At 34.3% G+C, this 25024-nt stretch overlaps 1 protein-coding gene across 5 annotated transcripts in view; it reads left to right on the top strand.

Moving 5' to 3' along the window:
* RUFY3 (RUN and FYVE domain containing 3) overlaps positions 1 to 25024 on the top strand; it is a 69595-nt gene that overhangs the window by 24512 nt on the left and 20059 nt on the right. For all 5 annotated transcript variants that reach the window (XR_002780420.1, XM_011360505.2, XM_023530860.1 and 2 more), the window contains exons 2-8: positions 15620 to 15793; positions 16622 to 16739; positions 17556 to 17657; positions 18285 to 18408; positions 19826 to 19887; positions 21090 to 21155; positions 22677 to 22746. Coding sequence is in view for 4 of the 5 variants with exons in the window: in XM_011360505.2 (XP_011358807.1) it covers positions 15620 to 15793; positions 16622 to 16739; positions 17556 to 17657; positions 18285 to 18408; positions 19826 to 19887; positions 21090 to 21155; positions 22677 to 22746 (716 nt within the window). In the remaining variant the exon portion in view is untranslated. The remainder of the gene's footprint in view (positions 1 to 15619; positions 15794 to 16621; positions 16740 to 17555; positions 17658 to 18284; positions 18409 to 19825; positions 19888 to 21089; positions 21156 to 22676; positions 22747 to 25024) is intronic.

The following is a 25024-nucleotide window of genomic DNA, read 5'->3' on the forward strand; positions in this document are numbered from 1 at the left end:
TAGAACTTGGAATAAATTACTGATTTATTACTTAGCATTTTTTTAAATTAGCTTGACAGTTCTTTTGTTAATTTTGATCATTATGTTACCAGGCTAATTATATTATTGTTAGTTTAACAGCACTTCAGCTGTTAAATTTGTCATTTGGTCTGCTTACTTTGACTTATTTTTTTTTCCCCGTGTTCAATATTTAATTTAGTTTTTTTTTTTTTAATTCCATCCCCTCTATTCAAATTATTTCTTTGAATAATTATGGCAAATAGAGGAATCCAGTGTGTAGCCACATCAGAATATAGGGCACAGATTGGTTTCTTGTAAATGTAAAGTTGACATTGAGTGTGATGTGCTAAGTACTTTAAATTCATTAGCTTTTAGTTTCACAATAGTCCTTTAAAGAGTTATTTGTGGTCAGTACATTGAGACTTCAGGGAGGCTTTCTCCCAAGAAACTAATAAACTTTTAAAAAGTAGCACTCTAAATAAAAGATACCTATCCTCAAGGAGACAATGTAACCTGGTTACATTTGTCTCTAAATTTGACTAACTCTGTTGTCTATAGTAATACTCCTGCAGAAGGAATAAATCAAGAAGAAGAGAGATTTCACAACCTTCTGTAAATAAACAATGGAGAGGCATTTTGAGCCCATTCAAGTGTTACTTCTCAGGAAGAAAGGCACTTCCAGTTCTTTCAACCAAAGAAAAAAGAAGTAATTAGGCAGGGCCAGAGAGGCCCTTGTTAAAGCAGTAGCCTCACTTCCCGTCTGTCTAAATGTCAGAGCTTTGGCCCTTTCTACCAGATGACAGTGCTGTCATCATTGAATCACCATGTACTGACTGTAAGAACAAATATTTTGCAGTATAACCTAATTATATATTTCCAGAGCTACGTAAATTAGTCTACTGATTTATTTATTCTTAGACGAGAAACAGAATGATAGCCAAGAAAATGGTTGAGTGAACCTCAGATAAGCTAAGCTTTTCTAATTTGAGGCCCTTACACAGTTCCAACCTTTTCTCTTATCTTTTGGCTTTAAAAAATGTCTCTTCATATGCACCTTAAAAATAAGATTACATAGTGTGTTAAGTACAGCATTTTTAACCATTTAATCTAAGCGTTTGGAGTGAAATTGTGGTCCTTTGTTTCATTACCAGTTACATGACACCACACACAGTGACAGTCCACTTGGCTTTTCTAAGCCAAGCACTCCTTTCTTTGTGAGTCAGTGCACTGAGTGGGAAGTGAGGCTAACTGCCTCACCACGGTAACTTTGGAAGCGCCCCTTTACTGGTTGATTTAACATTTATAGTGCACATCTGGCACAATTCTGATTAATACAACTCTAAATTATGCATTACCTATAGCAGAATTTTAATCCAGACCTATCTTCCATATCAACTACCAAGCCTTTAGATTACTTCTCTCTGCAATTTGTGAATAGGTATTATAATGATATATACAGTTTTTTAGACCAGGCAAAACATGTTCAAGGCAACAAGTATTATTCCTAGAAAAATGAATGTTCTGGGAAAGAGACAAAGAGTACCTTTCTGAGGAGGAAGGCTCTTTTAAATTGATTCCATTGCTCTGGCACTCATAACTTTAAATTTTGTTTTAAAAACAAAAACAAAATATCTGGTTGGAACAGAAAAGTGTTCTAGATGGGACATGCCAAGCGGAAAGTCGGAGAGGTCCTTTGTACTCACCTCCCATTCCTGCTTAGGAATTCACTTTCTAGAGCTCTTTGCAAAAACTTGGAGGATCGTTATTTTTTGCTTTAATAAGGTAGACTTTTATTTTATTAGATGATATATAGTTTCTAGTTTAAGAAAATAGACTAAAATAGGAATGGTCACCTTACTGACTTTCACAAGGTTACATACATAGCAAGTCTATAGAGCAAACCAGTGTGATAGTAAAAAGAGTACATTCCTGTGAATTTATAACCCTACATATAAATATAAATCTGTAACATTGTTAGAGGAATATACCCGAAAATTATATGTGCAGATATATCTGTATATAATGTATTTTAACACTGATTTATTATAAAACAATAGTAGCTAATTGTGCTTTCTCTGTTATGAGGCACTTTCTGAGTGTTTGCAGATACAGATCAATGATTACAAAATCCAAAAAAGTTCTGAAAACCAAAAGCATTTTTTGTAAAATTGCCCGAATTTATTTGGTGCTAAAACATGGCCTGAATTTACTAGAGGCTATTTATGGTCTTTATTTAGCCTATTTAATTTGAATATTCATTTATTTTCTATAGAAATATTAATATGTTTGATTGTGCCCCAGGTCCTTCCAGTTCTGTATGTTTGTGGCCCTCAGGTTGTACCATTGCACCTTTCTAAAATTAAAAAGATATATATTCTGAATTTCAAAATACATTTGGCCAGAAAATATTCAGATAGAGGATTTGGGACCTGTGTTTACTCTTTTACTTCTCACAGTAATGCTATAAGATAGCTGTTCTTTTCCCTGTTTTATAGATGAGGAAACTGGCTGAAGAAAAAGGAATGAAGTACCTGGATCAAAGTCTTAGAGCCAGTAAGGGGTGGAGCTGGGATGCGAGCCAGACTTCTGGCTCTTGAGTCTGTTCTTTGAACTTTCATGCTTTCCTACCTCCCTTTATACAATGACTTTCTTGAGATTTTGAAAAGTTAGGAATTTAATCCTAGTTCTCTGTCCTGTACTCCTATGCTTGGTTTTACAAATTATTAAATTCTAGACATTTGAATTGAGAGACAATACAAGTTTAATAGGGTATAGGTTATTTGAACTCATTTTATATTCACTGCCCTCGGTGTCTGACCTAACCAATAATCTCTACATATCGAGTTTTTAAAAGTTCTACTTTAATCACATATCACATCATTAGATGGCCATCTGCTTCCCTCTTTTCTAAATTTAAATTTTAACTTTTATATATTTATCTTTTTTGTACATTTTTGTAGGATAACATCATATATTTAACACTAGAATGTATCCTTACAGTCCACTTGAAAATCATTATACCACATCAGAACTAAAATTTAACCCATTTAATTTCATTGATAATATAGTAAACTAGTAGAAGAGTAGGACAAATGATAAATTATTTTCCTAGGTGATGATTTCAAATTACTGCTTCAGAACCTATACTGGTTTCTGTAATAAGTTTCTTCAGAAGGAAAGTTTATCAACAAAGTATTCTTGACCCATTTTCTCATTTTTGTTATGCTTCATCCTCAGAACTTCCCTTTATTTGCGGCATATTTACACGTGAAATTTTCATGATTTTGTGAGTTTAAGTATAAATATTGAAGTTGTGTGTAATATAATAGTTTCAGAGTCTAATAAAGGATGAATCTAATAAAGTTTTTTAAAGTTCTCTTTAGGTTCTCAAAATTTATCTTAAAACAGATAGTGATGTTACATATTTAAGACATAGAAGTATCTATTATATTTGTAATATTCACATTTTTTGTTGTCCTTTGCTTCACATGGATCACTCTGTACAGTAACATTGAATTTATAATAAGAGGAGAGAGTATTATACTTTTAACTGAACAAATATTTGTTTTTATTGAATTGCAAGTGATTTATTTTGTCAGTCTTCAAAGCAGCATCTTTTCCTTTATTTTTGTTTTGGAGAAGGAAAACTGTGGGTGGAGGGCATTGGGAAAGGTATTTTGATTTTTCTTTGGTTATTTTAAGAAAAGTCACTTGTTTGCATTATGATATTTTTCCTGAGTCTAAAAAATATTCTACATATTTTTCAGATTCACTGAAGTGATCAAAATAAATGTTGGCTGAGGTCAACTTTGTGTACACTTAGGATACAAAAAGCCTAATCTTGATTTTCAGTGGAAAAAAAACTGCATGTTAATCATTGTTTCTTTTTATTAGAAAGTTTGAAATTATTAATCTTAACTTTGAAATATATTCGATAGAGTTGATTCCTCTGCTTAGTTGATGTCATATTCCTCCCTGGATGTGTTCCCAGCCCTTTTCACTGTTAATCTGTGGGTTAAGTGGAAAGAGTTCTAGGAATCTCCCTTTCAGTTATCCCTTTTAAAACCTTGTTTTTAATAGCACTTTTCTTTCTTGGCTTGCATGACACTTTATCTTTCTTTTCCTTTCTTTTTGCCGTTTGCAAAGACTCTTGGGAGGATTTGACAGATTTGGTGGAGCAAATGCGCGATGATACAGAAGGTGCGTGCCACACCAACATCTTTCAGCTTTTTTTTTCTTTCTTTTTTCAAAAAATTTTCTAAACACCTTTTGATTGTTTTCCATAAGAGGGAATGTCAGGTGTAGGTTTATTTCTTATGGCAATAACTTGAGCAGTGAGCATATCTGCCAGATTTTCCATACAGGTCTTTCATGCAGGATCAGGGTTTTCAGTCTTGCATTTAAAATCTTTATCCTTGTGATTTCAAGTAAAGTGACATTAGTATATATTTATACTGTTCCTTTAGGATATTTCTTAAATGACATGTTCAAAAGGGACTTTATTTTCGGATTATATCAAGTTTTCCTATGGCTATTTTTTCATTTGTGTGTTGGGAAGGTATAAATTTTTTTATTGTTCATGGAAATGTATTTACACATATTTATATATATTTCTGTAAATCACATAGTAGTCGAAACAAACAAATCCCTATAATCTAAAGTACTAAAGTATTTGGTCTGGAATGTTGCTTTGATTTGTAACTTTCTGTGACATTAAGCACTTTCAGCTTGTTCTGCATTCCTTTTTGGTAGAATTACTTTGAAAAGTAGCACTTATAGTCTAATGGATGACAGTTCTCCAATTGTTCTATAATTGGCACCTAACTTTAAGGAGCACAAGGTGATTTACACGTTTTATGGTAAAAATAGAAAAATTGAAGTTTGGCTCCACTTTACTATATCATTTTACATTCTCCCACTTTACCTGGACAATTAAAGGCCCCCCAGCTTCAGCACACACTCTGCTAGTGCGCGCGCGCACACACACACACACAACACACACACACACCGACCCACCTTCCCACCCCACCCCTGCCTAGACTGGCCTTTTCACTGATAACACCAGCTGCCTGCAGCCTCCTTTCCTGCCTTGTTCCTGTAACATCCCGCTCAGAGCATTTACTCCCCTCCTCCCTTCCCCTGGGCCACCAGCACCACCCTTCACTGTAGATGAGAGCTCCAGGAGGTGCACCTTGACAGCTTTTTGGCGGTCATTTCTCCATTCACTCAAGTCCTGAAGAACTTGGAGATTAAGGCTTTTACTTGTTCTCTAATTCTTGTGTGTTTATCTTCCCAGTTAAAGTACAAAATCCTGGAGAGCAGAGATTGTCTTAAATTTCTTGGTATCCAAATCAGACCTGGGATGGTCACTCTAGAAAAACTAAGGCAGTTTTCTCTCTCCAGCAATGCCGAATAATTTCTTCTTTAGCACTTCATTTTGAATGAGTAAATTATCCTGTGTTTCATCTCCTGCCCTATAATGAATGAAACTGTCTTTTTAGTACTTCTTTGATTCTGCTCTTCATACAACTAGTTATGTGTAATTCAATGAAAAAACAAATCAGTATTACCAGTTGATTGACAGTTCATAGACAAGAAAAAAAAAAGGATGGTGTTGATTCATTCAGTAAGTAGTGTTTATTATTATGTTAGCTACTATTATTATTAGTTACCAGGCGCCAGACAGATTTAAGGTTTCGATTTCTTTAATTGACTAGAAAAATGCTACATAAAAGCTAACAAATCTCTGCCCTTCTTAAGGAATTTTTTCCTACAATTCAACCTGGCAAAATTCCATTTTTAAATACAAAGTATTACTGCAAGAATCAATCCTACTGGGAGAGTCAGCCTTTTTCATTTTGTTTTTGCTGAAATTTTTGTAAATAATTATTATGGGTGAAATCAAAAAGGGAGATAAGATAAACTGTAACTAGCACATAAAAAATCCAGAAGATGTGAATTGTATCAATACTTTGGTATTTTAGTAGATTACCAGTCAAGTAGTATAAGATAATGTTGGCTGAGAACCTGTTTACAGAATAATCTTTCCAGAATGTAGTTTTGTTGTTGTCGTTGTCGTTGTTGTTGTTAATCAGAATGAGAGAAGGAAAATGGCTTGTTAACTTTTTTGAGTCATTTCATCTTTGTCTTTTTTTTATATCATTTTCTACTTCTCTTGTTTCATTTCAGTTATATGTAATCCAGCATTTTACTGTATTATATAACTTTGCATTTTTGTAAATGAGTACTTGTAGCAGTAATAAATATGAGTTATGGAGTATTATCTACACATAACACACATAGCAGCTCAGGGTCTGAGGAGGATCCTAGTTACAGACTCTGGGGAAGCTGATGGTGTATGAGGCTCAGATCTTTTCAGGAGATCTTCACTGCTGAGTTGTTTCAATTCTATTTATTTGTTCTTAGGATATGTTATAACAATTTGCTTTTTAATGAATAAAATGTTAACACTGGCTTCCAGTCTCCTGAAAAATTGCTTTTTAAAACAACAAACTCTAGGAGGTTGCAGATTTGATCTGATAGCTTTGAGAGTTTTGTTTTTGCTTTAATGTTGGCAAGATCGAAGGTCTTTTGGTGAACTAATTTCTTATAATGATGGTTGGTTTTACATTCAGTGTGTCTGTAGCTCCTAATAAAATGTGAAGTGGCTTCTTAGAATGGAATAGTATCATGCTTACAGTTAATTTATCATGCTTGATCAATTATCTCACATCTCATCTCATTATATGCTATTAATTTGTGTCTACAAGTTTTGAAACTCACTAGAAAATTATGAAGATTAAATTAAATAATAAAAAGCATGTAGTTTACTGTCTTTAGTTTCTCAATACATTTTGAATTCCTTTCTGTACTCATTACAAGTCTTTCGAACAGATTCTATGAATTAACAGTTGCCCAGATAATTACACATCTTTCTGAGCATTGAAATGGTTGGGACATTACTTGAACTAGGGAAATAATATAGCTTGTCAAATATTACCTGATCAAGATTGCTTACTGATTCCTTGAACTATTTGGGTGGGGTGGGGGCAGGGGCGGGGGTGTTCAGATTTGATGTCCATCATTTGGAAAAATGGAAGGAACATATCACAGATTTTTCTTAGCATCTAGCACTCTGCTATATAGTCATTCAATAAAGGTTTATTTTAAATTAAATAAAATAATACTTTCAATACTTACATTTATGAAAGACCATAATACTTTAATAACTCACAATTTTTGTTCTTAGTATATCCCAAGCATTTCTAAATAGTTAACATATGTGAACTTTTTTAATCTTCAAAATGCTATTATTATGTTATAGATGAAGAAAGTGAGGCCTACAGAGTAAGGTATTTCTCAGTAGAAGACTTCTGAGCTATTAAAAAGGAACTGTTGATACACACAGCACCCTGAATGAATATTTAAAGAATTATGCTGAGTGAAAGAAAGCCAATTAAAAATGTTACATACTATATGATTCCATTTATATAACATTCTTGAAATGACAAAACTATAGCAATGGATACTGGATTAGTAGTTGCCAAGCTGCATAATCCTCCCAGACTAATCATCCCCATACAAAGTTTTAGTCATACTGTTTCCCTGCTCAAAACCTACAGTGGTTCCCACTGCCTGTCTCATGAATATACAAGTCTAGTTTTAGAGACTTGTCATCTGACTCTAACCTCCCTGTGTTTTCCAGTTCTCCCCAGGAAAAACTCCTCATTCCATTCCTATTTCACCTCACTTTACATGCCCATTCTCCTCTTTTGGAATACTTTCTTCCATGTTTTCTGACTTTACATTTAGGGTCTGCCTCAAGTTCTACACTGAAATTTGTCATGCTTTTATTCATACTAATTTTGGTGTTGTCTCATTTGGAGCACTAGTGTACAATATTCCAGGAATTTAAACTAAGAGTAGAGATTATTCTTGGTTTTGTGTGTTTTGTCTGTTTGTTTTTTGTCATGTGTGAGGTTTATCCTACTTATAAGCTAAAAAATTAAGCTGTTACTGTTTCTTGAATACTGGCAAAAGATGCAAGACTCCTAGGTCAGAGACAGGACTTTATTACTCCTGACTCTGCAAGCAGCCTGTGCATCAACAGCTTTGTGTCAGTTCCTTTTGCACCTGGGAGACCCACCTGGGAGACACTGTGTGATTCGGCAAGATGCTCCACATCTGATGGGTAGTTTGTGTTACATCTGAGGAACACTGAGTTTGAGGAATCTATGTTTTTATAGGAAACAGTAGGAAAGTCTCATCTTTCACAGTTTTAGCTACATAAACAACCGTGAGAAATGGGCTGGGTAAGAGTGGTCAGGGCCTTGCAGTGTTGATACAACCCTGTGAACACCTGTAGTAGTGTGGAGGTCCAAGGAATATTGTCTCTCCCAATGTTCTACTGGTGAGATATAAGGAAATGAGGAATTCCCCCAGTGTCTCTCAGGGAATATGAGAGAGACAGAAAGATCTAACTTTTCTAGATCAGAGTTCTAGGTTCAGTGTTGCCCTTAACATTTAAATTATTTCTGTGGAATTGAGCAAAGCAAGGAACTCTTGGATTTGTACTTTTCATCTAAATGTCTTATGTTGCATCAGAACAAAGATTGACTGCTGTCTTAACTTCCAAGTGTTCCCAGACATCCTCTAGGTATTCTTCTGTGATGTGGTATTCTTGAGGAAAAGGTACCAGAAGAAGTTTGAGAAACTTTCCCCAACTAAAATTGATATTATAATATGGGACCTCAATGAAGGAGAAAGCAATGTGGTTTCATAGGGAACTCTTTTGGACAAGCTTGGATTATAAATGGACATCTTTTAAAGATTAGAGAAATGGATTCCTAAAAGAAAAACACTTTTTTCCCTCTACTACTCACAATACTTCTGACACTAAATGTGTGGCAGTTTTCCCCTACCAACCAATTCTTCAACACCAATTCAATTCTGACACTGTCTGCGTGGGGTTAGTGCAGACTCCTCCGCAGGTTAAGGCTCAGTCCTACAAGATACTCTTTAATTCAGATGCTTTTCTCAAGTCCACGTAGTCACCTGTGCTTCTGACCAACCAGCTGTAAATCAGAGGTTTCTGTGACCCACACCTCAGATTTGATAATTAGCCATTATAGCTCACAGAACTCAGGAAGAGATTTTACTTACTAGATTACTGGTGTGTTACAAAAGAGTACAACTCAGGAACAGCCAGATGGAAGAGATGCATAGGCAAAGTATGTGGGAAGGGGCACTGAGCTTCCATGCCTTCTCAGGGCGTGTTCCCCTCCCAGCACCACAGTGGGTCCACTAATCTAGAAGTTCTCAGCCCTTTTGGTTAGGATTTTTCTAGAGGCTTCATTATGTAGGCAAGATTGATTAAATCATAGCCATTGACAATTGAACTCCATCTCCAGCTCTTCCCTCCCTGGAGTTGGGATCATGGGGGCTTGGCTGAAGTTACCAACCCTCTAATCACGTGGCTACCAGCCCCCATCTTTAGGGGCTTTCTAGAAGTCATGAGAGAGAGAGGAGAGTGAGAGAGGGAAGTGAGAGGGGAGAGAGGGGAGAGGGAAGACGAGAGAGAAAAGAGAAGAAAAGAAAGAGGGAGGCGGGTGGAGAGGGAGAGATTGAGAGATTATATTATTTCACACTTGACCAAGAATGAGTAAGAGTATATAAAAGAATGGGGAACATTAAATCTTCAAATAAGCTCACCGATTTCAATGCTCATGCCAGTCAAAAGGGATTGTTATTATTATTATCATTAATGTTCAGAAGTAGAAGAAAATAACACTAGATTCTTATTGGAGACTAGCAGTTAAACTTTAACCTGAAGCAAGAGAAAGCAGAACCTCTTTTATTATTTTTAATTAGGGAATTTTTTTAGCATAGTAGCATAATAAACCCTAACATTTCCATCACCCATTCTTTTTTACTGGGTTATTTGTCTTGAGTTGTAAGAGTTATTTATACATTCTGGATCTCATAATCTAAGGGTTTTAAGACTATTGATTATTTTTAAATGAAAATTGAGTAAAAGTTCCTGATTCTCTTGTACAAGTAAGTGTCATCAGACTAAATGGTGTTTTATTACGAGATCTTTTTAGTACTTAGATTAATTTCTTCCACTATCAAGGACAACCCATTTTATGCTTGATTTTATACTCTAAGAACTATTATAGCAAAAGTTCAATGTAGATTTATTAGGAATTGTTGGTCTCCAGTCATTCTGAACATGGAGTAAGCTTTCCTTTCTTTGTCTTTCATCATTTTTAATGTCATATTAATACCCTTAGATATCGTTGGAAAATCTCTGTATGATGACTATTTTGTTTCTCATATAAAAGTTTTGATCCATCAAAAACCAGGAAATTCTGAAGATTAACTGCTATTTTGCTACATATGAATTACTCCCACTTTACCAAGAATTGGGGACAATGAAACATACTTAATATTAACATAATGTTAAATATAACTTTTCCCTCAGTTATTCACAAAACATTTCAAGATTTGAAATGGACATTAGTTATTGATTGCACTATAAAGAGATAAAATGGAGTCTTGGTCAGATGATCAGTTTGCATGTCTGCGTGGCTCACTGTCACTGTTCGCTATATGCCTTTGGGTTGACTTCTGTTACCAGCATGAACTAAATGAGCCATGTGACTCTGTAAAGTTTATTAAAATTTCCTCATGTGGAAATTAACAGTCTTCAAGAGATAAAATGAAGACCCACACACTCTTAGAAGAACTTTGATTTAAAAACCAATTAGTATAGTTTATTATTGTAACTATAGTCATTTCTACAAAGTTTCCTTAGTCCACTACCCCTGCTGTGTTCCCACCAAGGTAATTTGCACCACCGTCAATCTAATCGCCAAAACTAGAAATGTGGAAGTTACTCTCCACTCTTTTCTCCTTCTTCCCTCACATCCAGGTGGTCATCAAGTCCTGAAATCCTGACATTCTTCTCTACACAGCACATACTGCTCTGGTTCCATCCCTTATTATTTCTCTCCTCAACTATTGCAGTAGACCCTTACGTGTTCCTCAGCTTTGAGTTCTTACACCTTTCTAATATGTTTTCCACAAGACTACTAAAATACTTCTTTAAAATTGAAATCTGTGACATCACACTTCACATTCAAATCTTTACCGACTTAAGGCACAATCCATACTCGTTAAACTAGGTCCTTAGCAATCTCTTCCTCACCTGTTTCCCTTATCTCACAACATTTGCTCACGTGCATCATAAAATTCTGGCATTTTTGTTTTATTTTTCTTAGTAAGCCATATTCTTTCATAGTTCTGTGCCTTTATACAAGCTCTGCCTTTCATCCTACTCACCTCACAGCTCTACTCTTTCCCCTTCCTTGCCTAATTTCTTTTTGTCTTTTAAGTTTTAACTCAAAAGTTTCATCTTCTGTTACCAAAATATATGGCACCTATTGATTTCTGTATATTAATTTTATACTCTGCTACCTCTGTGAATTATTATGTCTTTGTATAGATTTTAGTTTATTTGGTCTAATTTTCTAGGTGTAAATCAGATTGTATGAGAGCAGTAATATTTGATTCACTCTTTCATACTTAATATGTCTCCAGTTTCTTCTCTAATTATATTTGTCTGCCACCCTCAGTACAATGTTAAGTAATAACTATGTTAATGGATACTTCTTAATTTCCTTAAAATGCTATAGAGTGAATAAACATATTTTATAAGTTTAAAAAAGAAAACTTCATCCTCTGAGAACTTATATACACATACATGCCAGGTCAAGTAGCTTTCCTCTCTGCATAGCCGCATAGTGTCCTGATTATACCTTTTTTAGTGTTCTTATTGCTTTGTGTTTGCAGTGTTTTTCACACTTTTTCAAAGTACACCAATGGATGAAGAAATTTTATTGGACTTACAGCCTGCCTGGTAACCTACATTAATATCACATCTACTGTCTTAGCCTTTAAAAAGATATAAAATTACATTTGATTCCATAAAATGGGTACTATATTTGGTTTAATATAAAAATTTATTCCAGAATAAAACTGACCTTTGTCAAAGATGATAAATATCCTGAAATTTCAAGTGTTCTCTTTAAGCTACCTGTTTCATTCTCCAGACTTCTATATAACTCAAGTTTGATAAATTATAAATGCTTTGATATCAGAACTAGGTCTTTTAACTATGGATTCCCAATATTAAATACAGTATCTAACACCCAGTAGATGTTCAGTATTGAAAAAAATGAATGATTGAATGAATGAACGAACAAATGAACGAACCAAACAAAGTTCAGTTTGGGGATAAGAGTGTTAAATATTAGCATTGTGAAGGATTTAAACTTTAATAATTTTTATCATAGAAAAAGCATGACTAATCACATTATGAAAGTCATGCATTTTTAAAAACCATTTTCTGGCCTATATAACAGTTTTACTTAAATTTTATAGTTAAGCATATAAAATATACAGAAAAGATTGCATAAGTATTAAGCTCAATGGATTTCCACACATTCAACAATTTCATGTAACTAATACCCACATCAAAAAACAACTTTATTGGCTCCTCAGAAGTCCCTTCGTGCTCTCATCTGGTTGTTGTAGCCCTTTTTAACAGCATATATTAGTTTTACAAAATCATTTTATACCTGAAAACAAATTGATTCAATACAAAATTTCTTATTCTGTGACAAATTAATGATTTAGTATTCATAACTAGTAACCATTATTACAAAATGGAAAAAAATTAATTTTTAGCACTAATTATTTTTAGTAGGTTAATATAGTACTAACCAGAAAACAATTAAAATTATTTCTAATGATCATACTCTTGTATACTATTCAATACAAAAATGTTAATAACATGCATATTATAAGTGTTAATATATAATAACAATCAATATATAACTAATATTAATATAAATAATCATTTTAACTTATGCATTAATTAAACAGTTAATGAGCAGTAAATTCTTTTGAGCTCTTTTGTCTAATTGTCAAGTTAGCCTGATTTTTGTTTGATTTTGTAAAATTTGTTTAGAGTCATACTTCTCGAAGGGGAGGGAGCCTGATTTTTGTCTCCCAGGGGACATTTAACAATATCTGGAGATCTGGAGACATTTTTGGTTGTCATTATTGAAGGGTGCTGCTGACATCTAATGGGTAAAGGCCTGGGTTGCTGCTAAACTTAATTCACAGAACAGCCACACCACAAAAACTTATCTGTCCCAAAAGGTCAGTAGTGCTGGAGTAGAGAGTAATGATTTGTAAAGAATATGTGGCTTGTTTGTGTTTGATGTAGGTTACTTCAAATATGTTATAGAACCATACTAATGGACTTCAACGTATTTGGTATTTAATTTCCCTGGGTGTTAGTTCCATCTTTCTGTAGTTTATGCACCCCAGACTCCAACCAGATATCTGGAATGTTTCTGCTACTAATTACAAGGAGGTGAGGCAATGTAGAAGAGCTCTTGTAAATCCACTTCTGGAAAAATATCTTAAAGCGAGGTGTTTTGTACGTACTTCAAATCCAGCTCTCCCTATGTGACAGGTTTTCCCTAGGTTGAAATCGCGTTATATGGTTTGACTAGCAGCATTGTTTAATTTTGTTATTAGATCCCTGAATTAATGATCTATAGGCTTGAGGCAGAGGGATTGGTTCCTTTCTGGCAGCCAGTTATCCAACTTCAACCACATTTTCTTGACATCTGTTGGGAGGCGTTAAATGGAGAATTCAGTAATTGTCCACATTCATGCATACCCACACCCCTCTGTCCTGTTTTTTTTCCCCCAGTGATTATGAGAGGTCAGAAACACTACCATAAATGCTGGTAACAAAGTTGGAAATTAATATCTGATGAAGTTCTTCACTGCTGTTATTTGGGGGAGAGGGATTAGTTTTTGTTTTTGGTTTGTTTTTTCTGTGTCCCCTGTGAGCTTATTCTAATCTTGACAAGTTGATCTACCTTGAACAAAGAGAGCCACATTTGAGACATGGCTCTAAAATATGTTGGTGTTCAAGAAAAAATGAATGGCAATGTCTGTCAATTCTGACTTTTATAGTAAATTATTCTGTAAAAATATTACCTCAGAGAATACTACAACAAACCAAGATTTGTAAATTTGGAACTGTAAACCTACAAGTTCTTAAACTTAATGGAGAAGATTAGCTTTGAATTTGGCTATTCGATTCTGCTCATTTAACTGTGAAAGTAGATATAAATGAAAAACGTGAAGAAAATTACTTGGGGCAATTTGAATAAAATAATATCTGGTTTGTGTTGTGGCTTGTTTGTATTGGGGCATAGTTTTATTAGTACTTTTAGTCTTCCTAAGAAGAGGTAAAATAATTCATAGATCTCTAGGCCTTTTTCAGTTTCTTTAGAAATTTGACATATTTGATGTTTAGGAAGATGCTCATATATAGTGGAAAAAGCATTAACTTTCATGTCAGATCCAGGTCCAAATTCTGTCACTTATGAACTTAACTGTTATGGGGCTGCTTTACCACCCAAAAAGAAGGAGCAGTACTTAAATGATAGAGTCACAAGAATTAAATAAGATAATCATGTAAAAGAATGGTCAGTGGGAGGGAAGGATAAACATTATTTGGAGTCATTGATTCATTTGTATGTGGATTATAGTGGTCATGAGCACAGGGTTTGGAGCTGAAGAAATAGGATCTAGACCCTGGCTCTATTGTGTATTACTAGCTGTGCCCAGGGCCCAGCTACTTTATTCTGTAACCCTCATTTTCCTTCCTTGAGAATTGGAGCTGTTGGTAATTGTCTTCTAGCATGTTGTAAGGAATAATTGAGATCATAATTGTAAGAAGCAGCTCACAGTATCTGATACAGGGTACACACCAGTAAATGAAGGTAATAAGTGTCTAGATTACTCTGAATTCTGTCAAATAAAATATGGTACTTAGTCCCTTTCCTTAAATAATTTGTCTGGTTGATGAGAACCACACACAGTATTCTAAATCTTAAAAAATTTGGGAGTTGAAAAAAAATATTAGGGAGGTGATTAAGTTCTAATACTGCATTCTACTAATAATGCTAATATTTTTAGTTCATTTAATGCTTTAAATAATGATGTTAATTAGCATGAGTACCAATAATAATGCAAATAGTATATTTGGAACAAAGTTCAAGTACTTTATCCTTTTTTTCTACATCAGTTTATTTTTTAGAGCACTTCACAAACTGTAGAGAATAAGAGGGGCCGAGCATGGGTAGAAGCAAACTAGTGTGAGGGTTGTACAATAGTGAGCTACTATGAGCGCCCAGGTTAGGGTGGTGGCAGAGGTGGTGGTGAAAATATTAAAAAGACTGTACTCAAAGCTTAAAATTTAATAAAATAAAAAATTTTTACTGTTTCATCAAGGATATTCTTAAGGGAAACTGACATCTTTTTTTTCCTAACAAGTACATGGCGGAGAAGATGACAACTAATAGTATAATTTGGTGCCACTGCCTTGATTTTTGCCAAGACACCAACTGTCTTACCCACCATTGCTTTTGCACCATTAATTCAAATGTCAACACAGAGAAATTATACTGATTTTTAAAATGCACTATTTCCAGTAACCAGGCATCATCCTCTTCCCCTTTGGATGCAGATCCTAATTATCTCATGGCTAACGAACGCATGAACCTGATGAACATGGCCAAGCTGAGTATCAAGGGCTTGATCGAATCAGCTCTGAACTTGGGGAGAACTCTGGACTCTGACTACGCACCTCTCCAGCAGTTCTTCGTGGTGATGGAGCATTGCCTGAAACATGGATTGAAAGGTAGGACTTGGCCTGAAAATGCAAATGTGCATTCAGCTGTTTCCTGACAATGCATGCTCAAGAAGAAAAGCATTTTTTGTAGAGCCAAAGAATAAAAGGCTAGGATTAATATTAATCCCTTAGAATGCTACCTATATGGGTGCAGGAATATGGTTGACTTAGAGGACTTATAGGACTTAGAAAAACACCATATTAATGGAGTCTAAAGTATTAGATATACTTGTAATTAGGTATTACAAGTATGTAATTATAAGTCCAATATGGCAGTTCTGTTTGACAGGCTGGAAATAGGCCTAGAATGGGACGTGACTTTCCCACGATCACATAGTGAGTGGGGACAGAGCAAGTGTTAGAACTTTGACCTCCTCACTCTTGTTTCCATGCCCTTCTCACTTAACCATAAGCTTTTGAGTTCTGAACCTGGTCTTCTTCACCTTTGCTTCTTTTCCTTCTCTCTCTCCATTATTTGATAGCCCGTTTCTGGATTACATATTTTTTTCCATTGGACTGTTTTCTTCACTAGTGCCACACAGCTTTAAGTGCTGCTGTATTGTTCAAATGTTTCGTTATTTTATAGGGCTAGTTTACAAAGTCTTCCTGTAAGAGGAAGGGCCACGTCTTGGGAAAGCAGGGATTTTTTATTTTCATAAAATGTTACGTATTCTGAAAGCATGAATAATTTTAGAAATATCTGATAATCTAGAATTCGTTTTCTGAAAAGAGCATTGAATAGATGGGAGAAAGTTTTTTGTTTGTGGGGGGTGGGCAGAGGGCATGTTTATGTTGTAAAAAACATTAAAAAATACTGCTTTGTTTTTATCTCTTTAGCTAAGAAAACTTTTCTTGGACAGAATAAATCCTTCTGGGGGCCCCTAGAACTGGTAGAAAAACTTGTTCCAGAAGCTGCAGAGATAACAGCAAGTGTTAAAGATCTTCCAGGACTTAAGTAAGTTTCAGATTGAATTTGGTTAAAGAAAACATTTTTATTAACTGTCTCCTTGAAGAGGGAACTAAGACAATGATGACCATAATAACTGATTTCATAACAATTCCGAATGCATACTGTTATTATGAATAGGCACTGTTATGTAGAATATTAAGAGAAATATGCTCATGAGGGATAATTATTAATCTGAGAGAGGTTGTCTTTATGTTAAAATACCAAACATTTCTTTATTTTTTAAAATCACTTGTGGGAATCAGTGAATTTCAAGAAAGTAGGTTAGGGGAGATGGCATGCTGGACTTGATTTAAGAAAAAGAATGTGTTCGATGGAATTTGAGAACCAAGATTAAAACAGTTGTCAAGTGAACCTCAGGAACTGACACCTGGAACCTGCCTTAGAAGTTAAAAAGGAGTGGTGATCACATTCCCAAATTAGATTGGTTTAATTGTAGAATTTTAAGTGGCCGGTGTCCACACTATTATTATTTGGGTATTTTATGATCCATACTACATTTATGAGGATTTACTAATACTAATATGATGGAACATTTTCGGTTGAGCCTTCCAGAAGTCTTGCCTTCAAATTATAGTCTCATTAAGGTGTTACTTCTTCAACAGAGCATTTGTTCCAAACATATCCTCGGGGGTCCTCTAGCCCATACAGAATTCCTCATGTGAGAATGTGGTGGGAGAAATTGTGAGGAGCACCTCAGTGTACATGTCCAGCTGGGGCACCATTAGTAAGAGTAAGTGAATCTGTTCCACTGCGGCCCCTATTTCTGCTACTTTTAGTTGTTTGGTTTCTGTGTTTTTGTAGGACACCAGTAGGCAGAGGAAGAGCCTGGCTTCGATTGGCATTAATGCAAAAGAAACTTTCAGAATATATGAAAGCTTTGATCAATAAGAAGGAGCTTCTCAGGTATGGTCATCTTGTTAAATTTTGTTCTTTTCTACATGACATAAGGTTGAATCATATAAATTTCCCAGTGTAGATCAGAAACAGTTGATTCATAACAATTTTACGGAGTTCAACTGATAGCTCACAAACACTCAAGAATAGGTGTATTTAGTATTACGTGTATGCAGTCCGTCACTGTGGTATAATATCTAGTCCTTTATAGGACAGTCCAAAACATAACACCTCCAGAAAACAGGAAGGGCTTTTGATACCTTAGCATTTGCCCAAGTTCAATAAGTCAGAAATTTCTTAAATCAGGATAAAAATCTGTAAAGTAAAAAAATGGATTAATTGGTCTACATTAAATTGAAGAACTTCTGTTCACAATACGTATATGTGGGAAAAGCATGAATATTCACTTTAATGAAAATACTTTTCTTTCAGCTGAACTGTTTATTATCTAGAGTCTATTCGTGTGCTTATAATCTAAATTAAGTATCCAAGCCATCCTTTTTGTATTCTTTGTCATTGTTATCCTAGATGACTGATTTCAACCATGAAGCAAGCATTTTTCTCCTTGTCTCATGATTACAACATTGATTCTTGAGATTTTCTTACAATAGAGCATTCCATGGATTTCTCTTACAGCGAATTCTATGAACCAAATGCACTCATGATGGAAGAAGAAGGAGCCATAATTGCTGGTCTGTTGGTGGGTCTGAATGTCATTGATGCCAATTTCTGTATGAAAGGAGAAGATTTGGATTCTCAGGTATGAGAAAGATACTCAGTTACCAAGTATGTCACTCAGAGTTCTGTTTTCTTGGAAGCTGGATTTATCAGATTATACCAACCAAATTAGGAGAAATTCTGTAAATCATAAATAGAATTTTCATTACTCTTGATGTGAATATAAAAAATCAGTTTGTTTTACCTTCCAGTTTGGCTCATTTATGCATTATGAATGTTTTTCAAATTCTTATCTTAACTGTGATCCATGTTAAAAATATTTTCACAGGCTAAAATATATACACAGGCTGAATACTGAAAGCCAGTATTAGGGGGAGGTAGGTAAGGGGGAAGGAGGTCAATATATGGTGACAGAAAGAAATTTAACTTTGGGTGGTGAACACACAATACAGTATACAGATGATGTATTATAGATTTGTACACTCAAAACGTATACAATTTAATTAACCAGTGTCACTCCAATAAATTTAATATAAATAAATAAATAAAAGCACATTTTAATGGAGAGAGAGAGAGTGGGTTGGGGGGAGGGACCAAGCAAGGGAGTGAGTGAGCAAGCGAGCAGGAAAGTATATCATGGTAGTTAACAGTGAATGCTCTGAAGCAAAACTGTTTAAGATTCTAGCTTCTTCATTTTCTAGCCACATATATTTTATAGTTACTTAGTTTCTTGATGCTTCAGATTCCTTATCTGTAATATGGGGATACAAAAGACTATCTCAATCTATTTCATGGGGTTATTGTGAGGAATAAAAAAGGAGCTCATACATGTAATGCATTTAGAACAGGGCCTGGCACATATTCATTATCCAATAAATAAAGCTAGTGCTTTTACTGTAACTATTTCTCACCTATTATGTATGAAGTACTATGATTATTTTTTGTTACTTTTTACTCTGAAAAAATGGAAAAGGAAATATGATATTCTGATGTAGATTTAAAAAAAATAAGCTGAATGATAAAATAGCAATCTTGAAAAATTTAAATATTCATCAATGAAAGTTTGGGAGAATAGATAGCTAAGTGTCACAGTGGCTGTCTTCAGGTGGTTGGGATGATGGATGTTTTGTATCTCTTCTGTTTATCTGTAATTTCTGAAACTTCTATAAAGGTATGTTGTTTTGTAATTATAATTTTTAAAAAGGTATAAGAGTAAATAGAGGTTCAGTAGCAGAATACTTTAAATAAGCAAAAGAGAAACATTAAACCTTAAATTTGTATTCCGTTGACTCTAATCTGATTTTCTAGTCCTATTGACTTAATCTTGATTCTTTACTTACAACACTTGTCAATTCTTGATTATAGTAAAACATTAAATTTCACCAAAAATTTCTAGTAATTGTCATGACTATTAAGCATTTTGAGTGCCTAGAAAGAGACATTGTATTATGCCTTGAAAAAAGTATGTAACTTTTTATTCTGAAAATTCTCTTTTATAGGTTGGAGTTATAGACTTTTCAATGTATCTCAAGGATGGGAATAGCAGTAAAGGTAGTGAAGGGTATGTACAAAAAAAATTAGGTTTCTTTGTCTTTAATTTTTTTTTAATCATATTTAAAGTTTACAGCAATATTGCTTTTTCACAGATTTGCTAAAGGAATTTCTGAAACACGGCTTTAATAGAGTCTTGCCAAAACAGTCTGATTGTTGTGCGCCAAACTCTAAAAGAGTTTTTAGTTAAAGCGATTTTCCTGCTTATGTGGTTCAGGGGCAAACAAAACTAAATTTTTATAAGAGAAACCCAATGCTCTCTCTCTTCAAGTAGTATTTGAAAACACAGTCTTCTTGAGAACAACTGCATTCTAAGTTTGCGTAAATTTGCACTATTAAATTTGTATCATAGGGTCACATAAAATGTTAGGGGGAGTGTATGGAAACTCTGCACTACTTTTACAACTCTTGTAAATCTAAAATTATTTCAAAATAATTAGTTTTGGATAAAATATTCATGTAGTATTTAGAAATTAGAGATCAAAAGCAAACTTTTTACCCTTTATATAAATTTAGCATTCAAAAGCGTAATTAGAAGTTTTTAACCTTGCACACTGAGCTAAGATATATCACTTGTTCTTTAAGTAGTTGTAGAGCTATGTGGCCATGATTTGTCTTCAGGTGAAATCTTTTTAACTATTGCCTTTTATAGATTAGTTACTTTCAAGAGTGAACTTGCTTTTTCCATACTTTATTTTCTCATGTAATAATAAACACTTGATCTTTATGAAGCCTTTTATACCGTTCATTTTGAAATTTAAATGACGTGTAAAGCCAAATGTATAGCCTTTGAGAGCAACTATTACTACACTAGAACAAGCTTAATTCAATTCCTGTGGCAAATGGGAAATTGTTATTGTAAATAATACTAGTGAAGCTTAAAAAATCTATTGATTGTGAGAAGAAAATGTTTATTCTTTGAATGCCTCTGATAGATTGTAACATTATACCTATAACCTAAGTTATTGAGGTGTGTAATCTATAAAAAGGGCTTTTTATATATGAAATGTGTTTTGTTTTTGTTTTTTTCACTTTGAAACCTCCAAGATTTCTTGTTGTTATGTCAGGGATTATACATCAGGTCTGTCTTCTGATTCAGTGTATTTATGCCACAATTTCTTTTCTGTGTTTTATGAAAAGATCAGGTGGTGGGAAATCTTGATATTTCTAACGTTATTTAACTTATATTTATTCCCCACCTCGCGCATCCAGAGATGGCCAGATTACTGCAATTCTGGATCAGAAGAACTATGTAGAAGAACTCAACAGACACCTGAAGTAAATAATGAATAATTATTATTACTTTACTAGGGGTTTTGTTGCAGGAGAAGGAAAGCGTAAACTGATGAGCAATGAAAATAAATTCAGACAATACTCAACAAATATATATAGAATTCCTGCTTGCCAGGCACTGAGCTAGGCAGTGGTAAAATGGACTGTTAACTGTTTTGGCAACCTTAAGTGAAAGGCAGTGTAAGATTAGTATATATAATTATACCTCGAGTGATTAAATAAATACATTCAATTAAGAATTCTTAAATATGTAATACAGTAAGTCCTTACTTAACATTGTTGATAAGTTCTGTGACTTAAAGCAAAAATGACATAATGAAACTAGTTTTACCATAGGCTAATTGATATAATCAAGAGTTAAGTTCCTATGGCAACTCATGAACGTTATAATGAAACGATGTTGAACAAAATGCGGTTAGTCAAGGACCTGCTGTATACAGTTGAATTTGGTGGCCCTTTTAGTTCAGTAGATTCAGCTGCATATTTCAGGACTGACCTTGGGTAAACCATTCATTGCCTTTGTACCTTTAGATTAATCATATCTCATTGCCCTTGCATTTTTCATTTATACATTGGAATTGTAATATTACTTTACCCACTCTTCACCATCTTTACTATTAATTTACCAAGTAGTTTTTAGAGCTGTCCAGAATATGAAACAATCTCCTCTCCCCTGAGGAGAACTCTCTAAAATTTGTTGGTATTTTCAAGTACATCGATGTTCTAAAGACTGTTGAACAATTTAGAATTAATATATCCATTATTATTTTGTTTATAGTTCTCTTAATCATTTTAATTTAAATGAGACCTGATTATACCAATATCAATTTAAATTGTGTTCTTGGTTCCAGCTAGAAAACTGAAGAACAATTTAAGTACATTTTCTCTGGGGACCATGAACTAATAATGACTACAGTGAACTATGGAGATGTTAGTTAAGCAAAGATATGGTTATAGCTGACAATGAAATATAAACATGACAATATTATTGACTCTTTTAATGCCTCAGTTTTTCCTTCTTTTTTTCTTTTTCTCTTTTTTTTTTTTATGAGTTTACTTGAGCCATACAGACAGCATATGCTGGGAAGCAAGATCTCAAATGCTCCTCTGTAATTGGGGATGCCTAATGCATAGATAGGGTTGTTGAAAGAAGTAAATGAAATAATGCAAGTAAAATCATCTAGAAAAGTGCTTAGTGTATGGCAAGCACTTAATTCATATAGCCTGTTGTTACTATATATAAGAAATATATGTAAACCTTAAAGTTTACTATATATTTGCTATTTTATTTCATTCAAAAAATGCTTATTAAATATAAATTTCAGTGTCAAGGATGGAGCAGTTTAAAGATACACAGCATCTCGTAAGCTATTTTAGAGTTTGCAAGTCTATCAAAAATTGTGGACGTTACAATGAATGAAAAGCGTGATGGGTGTTTAAAAGGAAAGTACAAGATATTGTTCTGTTTCTCAAAAGAGACCATTATGTTTTTTTTTCTCTTGATAGTGCTACTGTAAACAACCTTCAGGCAAAAGTGGATGCATTAGAAAAATCCAACACTAAACTGACAGAGGAAGTAAGTGTTCTGGAAATTCTTTGATTGATATGAAGAATTTAGTAATGTATATGAGTAGAAAATAATTTCTCTGGAGCCTTGGAGATAAAGGACTTGACTTTCCAGATAATGTCTACATAGGACATAACCTCATGTTCTGACTAAGAATGGCCAGCTGGCTTATCTCAGGGGTCTCAGTTATCAAGCTAGACTATGCAGGCATAGACCCTAAACTGATCAGATATCTTGCTTTCTTTCATGTGAATGTTTTATCTGGGCAAGCCTAGAGTTAATGTTTAGCATGTAGCCTGATACTTATCATTTATTTATTCAACAAATATTTTAGGTACTACTAATATGCTAGAGCTAGACAAAGATTTATTTTGCCAGACATTGATTTATAAGTGCCAGATTGGTAATCTCCCCATCTTCATGGGCCTTATTTTCTCCTTGCAGTGGTGGGTAGATAACATAAAGATCACTGGTCAGAAGACCGGTAATTCCTACTTAACATGCCATGCTGCTTACATGTCATGTGCTGCTTACATGTCATGAGCAAGTCACTTGACCTCCAAAGGCCCAGTTCTCTAGCTGGCAAATGAGGGTGTTTATAATTCCTCTTTTACCATCCCAGTTACTCCGAAGATCAGATAAGAATATATATGTGAAAACTCTTAGAGAAAAGTCCATAAAATAAGAAGAGAAAAATAACTTCATGTTTCACTTCTGATTAATGTATTTTTTCCTAATCTACCAAGGGCTAAACTGCATATTGTTTTCTTTAATGACATTAGATGTTTCTATTTAAAAAAGAAACAAACAAAAACCTCGAAAAAATTTTTCTAATGGCAAAGACTTTACCTTCTCTAACTATTCTTTTACATACAATGGGATAAATTTGATTTAAATAAAACCAAGTTAAAGCACTAGGCAGGAAATGCTATTTAATCATTTTTTCTTCAGAATAAACATTATAACTTTAAAACACCTTCCTTATTACTCAGCTCTGTGTTCTTCATTTTTGGGTGTAGATTCTAAAATTGTATTAAAACTTTAATTTATAGATATGACTCTTAGAATTTGATCCCCCAAGACTTTCAAATATTCTGCACAGAAATTTTCTATTGTGATCCTACTGCTGTTATATGGAGGGAATGTGGCATAGCAACAAAGCATGCTCTCTAGAGCTAGGCTACTTGAGTTCATGTCCCAGCTCTGGCTTTCTTGCTAGCTTTCTAATCCTGGGCCAGTTACTTAAACCTCTATTCCTTGGTTTGCTTATCTGTAAAATGGGGATGATAAAACAATAAGATTTTTGTGTGAATTAAATGATTTAATACATAAGGGCCTAGACCAGTGCCTGACACATTGCACCCACTTAGTGTAGTTGTTAATTTCATTTTCTCAGTCACAAGATTTGTCCTCCTGACCTAGGTTTATTTTACTAACATATTTATTCTTCATTGACTTATTTATTTTACCAATAAGACTTATTGTCTTAAAATTTTGAACTTTTAGAGGTGGGCAAGCTTTGTGTGTAGGCTTTATAAAGAGCAAATAAAGCTAATGAGGCTTGCCTTTTCTCATTTCCGTCTATTTTGGATTTAAGACCAGTTTAAAGAAAAACAAAAACAGACTTCTTTTTCCCTCCAGAGTTCTGAACCAATATAAAAAAAAAAATGAGAATTAAGCTGATGAAGATACATAAATATCCACTTTATTTTTGGTCAAGCCGGTTTAGAAAGCCCACTTGGATGTACAGTCATCATTTCCTGATACTTTCTCTGATGTTGAGATCTTGGAAGAAGCTGCCTGTGGGTGCACTCAGATCTAGAGAGCAGACACACTTGCCCAGAGTTACTTCTTTACACTTTATTAGGTCAATGGAGCAGAGAGAGAAATGGGCCTTCACACATGCCTCTGAAAAGCATGCTTGAGCCCTAGCTCCTCTGTACTTAACACATCAGAACAGGAACCAAGCAGAAACTGTACCTACTGCTAGTGGAGAAATAATAAAAGGGAACCCTACCCAGCTGAGAGGAGCCCACTTGGTTCCTTTCCCAGTCTCATGCAGGCACCTTCAGATTCTTTGTGGGGAATAGCGGTCAATAGATATGGAGTAGGAACAAGTGTTTCCACTTTACTTTTCTCTCCTGTGGAGTGAGTATCTAAGTGTTTCCCCTTAGCAATACTTTTCGAATAGCATTACTTACCTTTCTAGGTGCTAAAATGAAAACCCTTTATTGCTTCATGGCACCTTTTAGAGTGAGAACTTAGGAGTTCATTTCTTTACTCTTTT

This window comes from Pteropus vampyrus, unplaced genomic scaffold (genome assembly GCF_000151845.1).
Source record: "Pteropus vampyrus isolate Shadow unplaced genomic scaffold, Pvam_2.0 Scaffold56, whole genome shotgun sequence".
NCBI classification, from domain to species: Eukaryota; Metazoa; Chordata; class Mammalia; order Chiroptera; family Pteropodidae; genus Pteropus; species Pteropus vampyrus.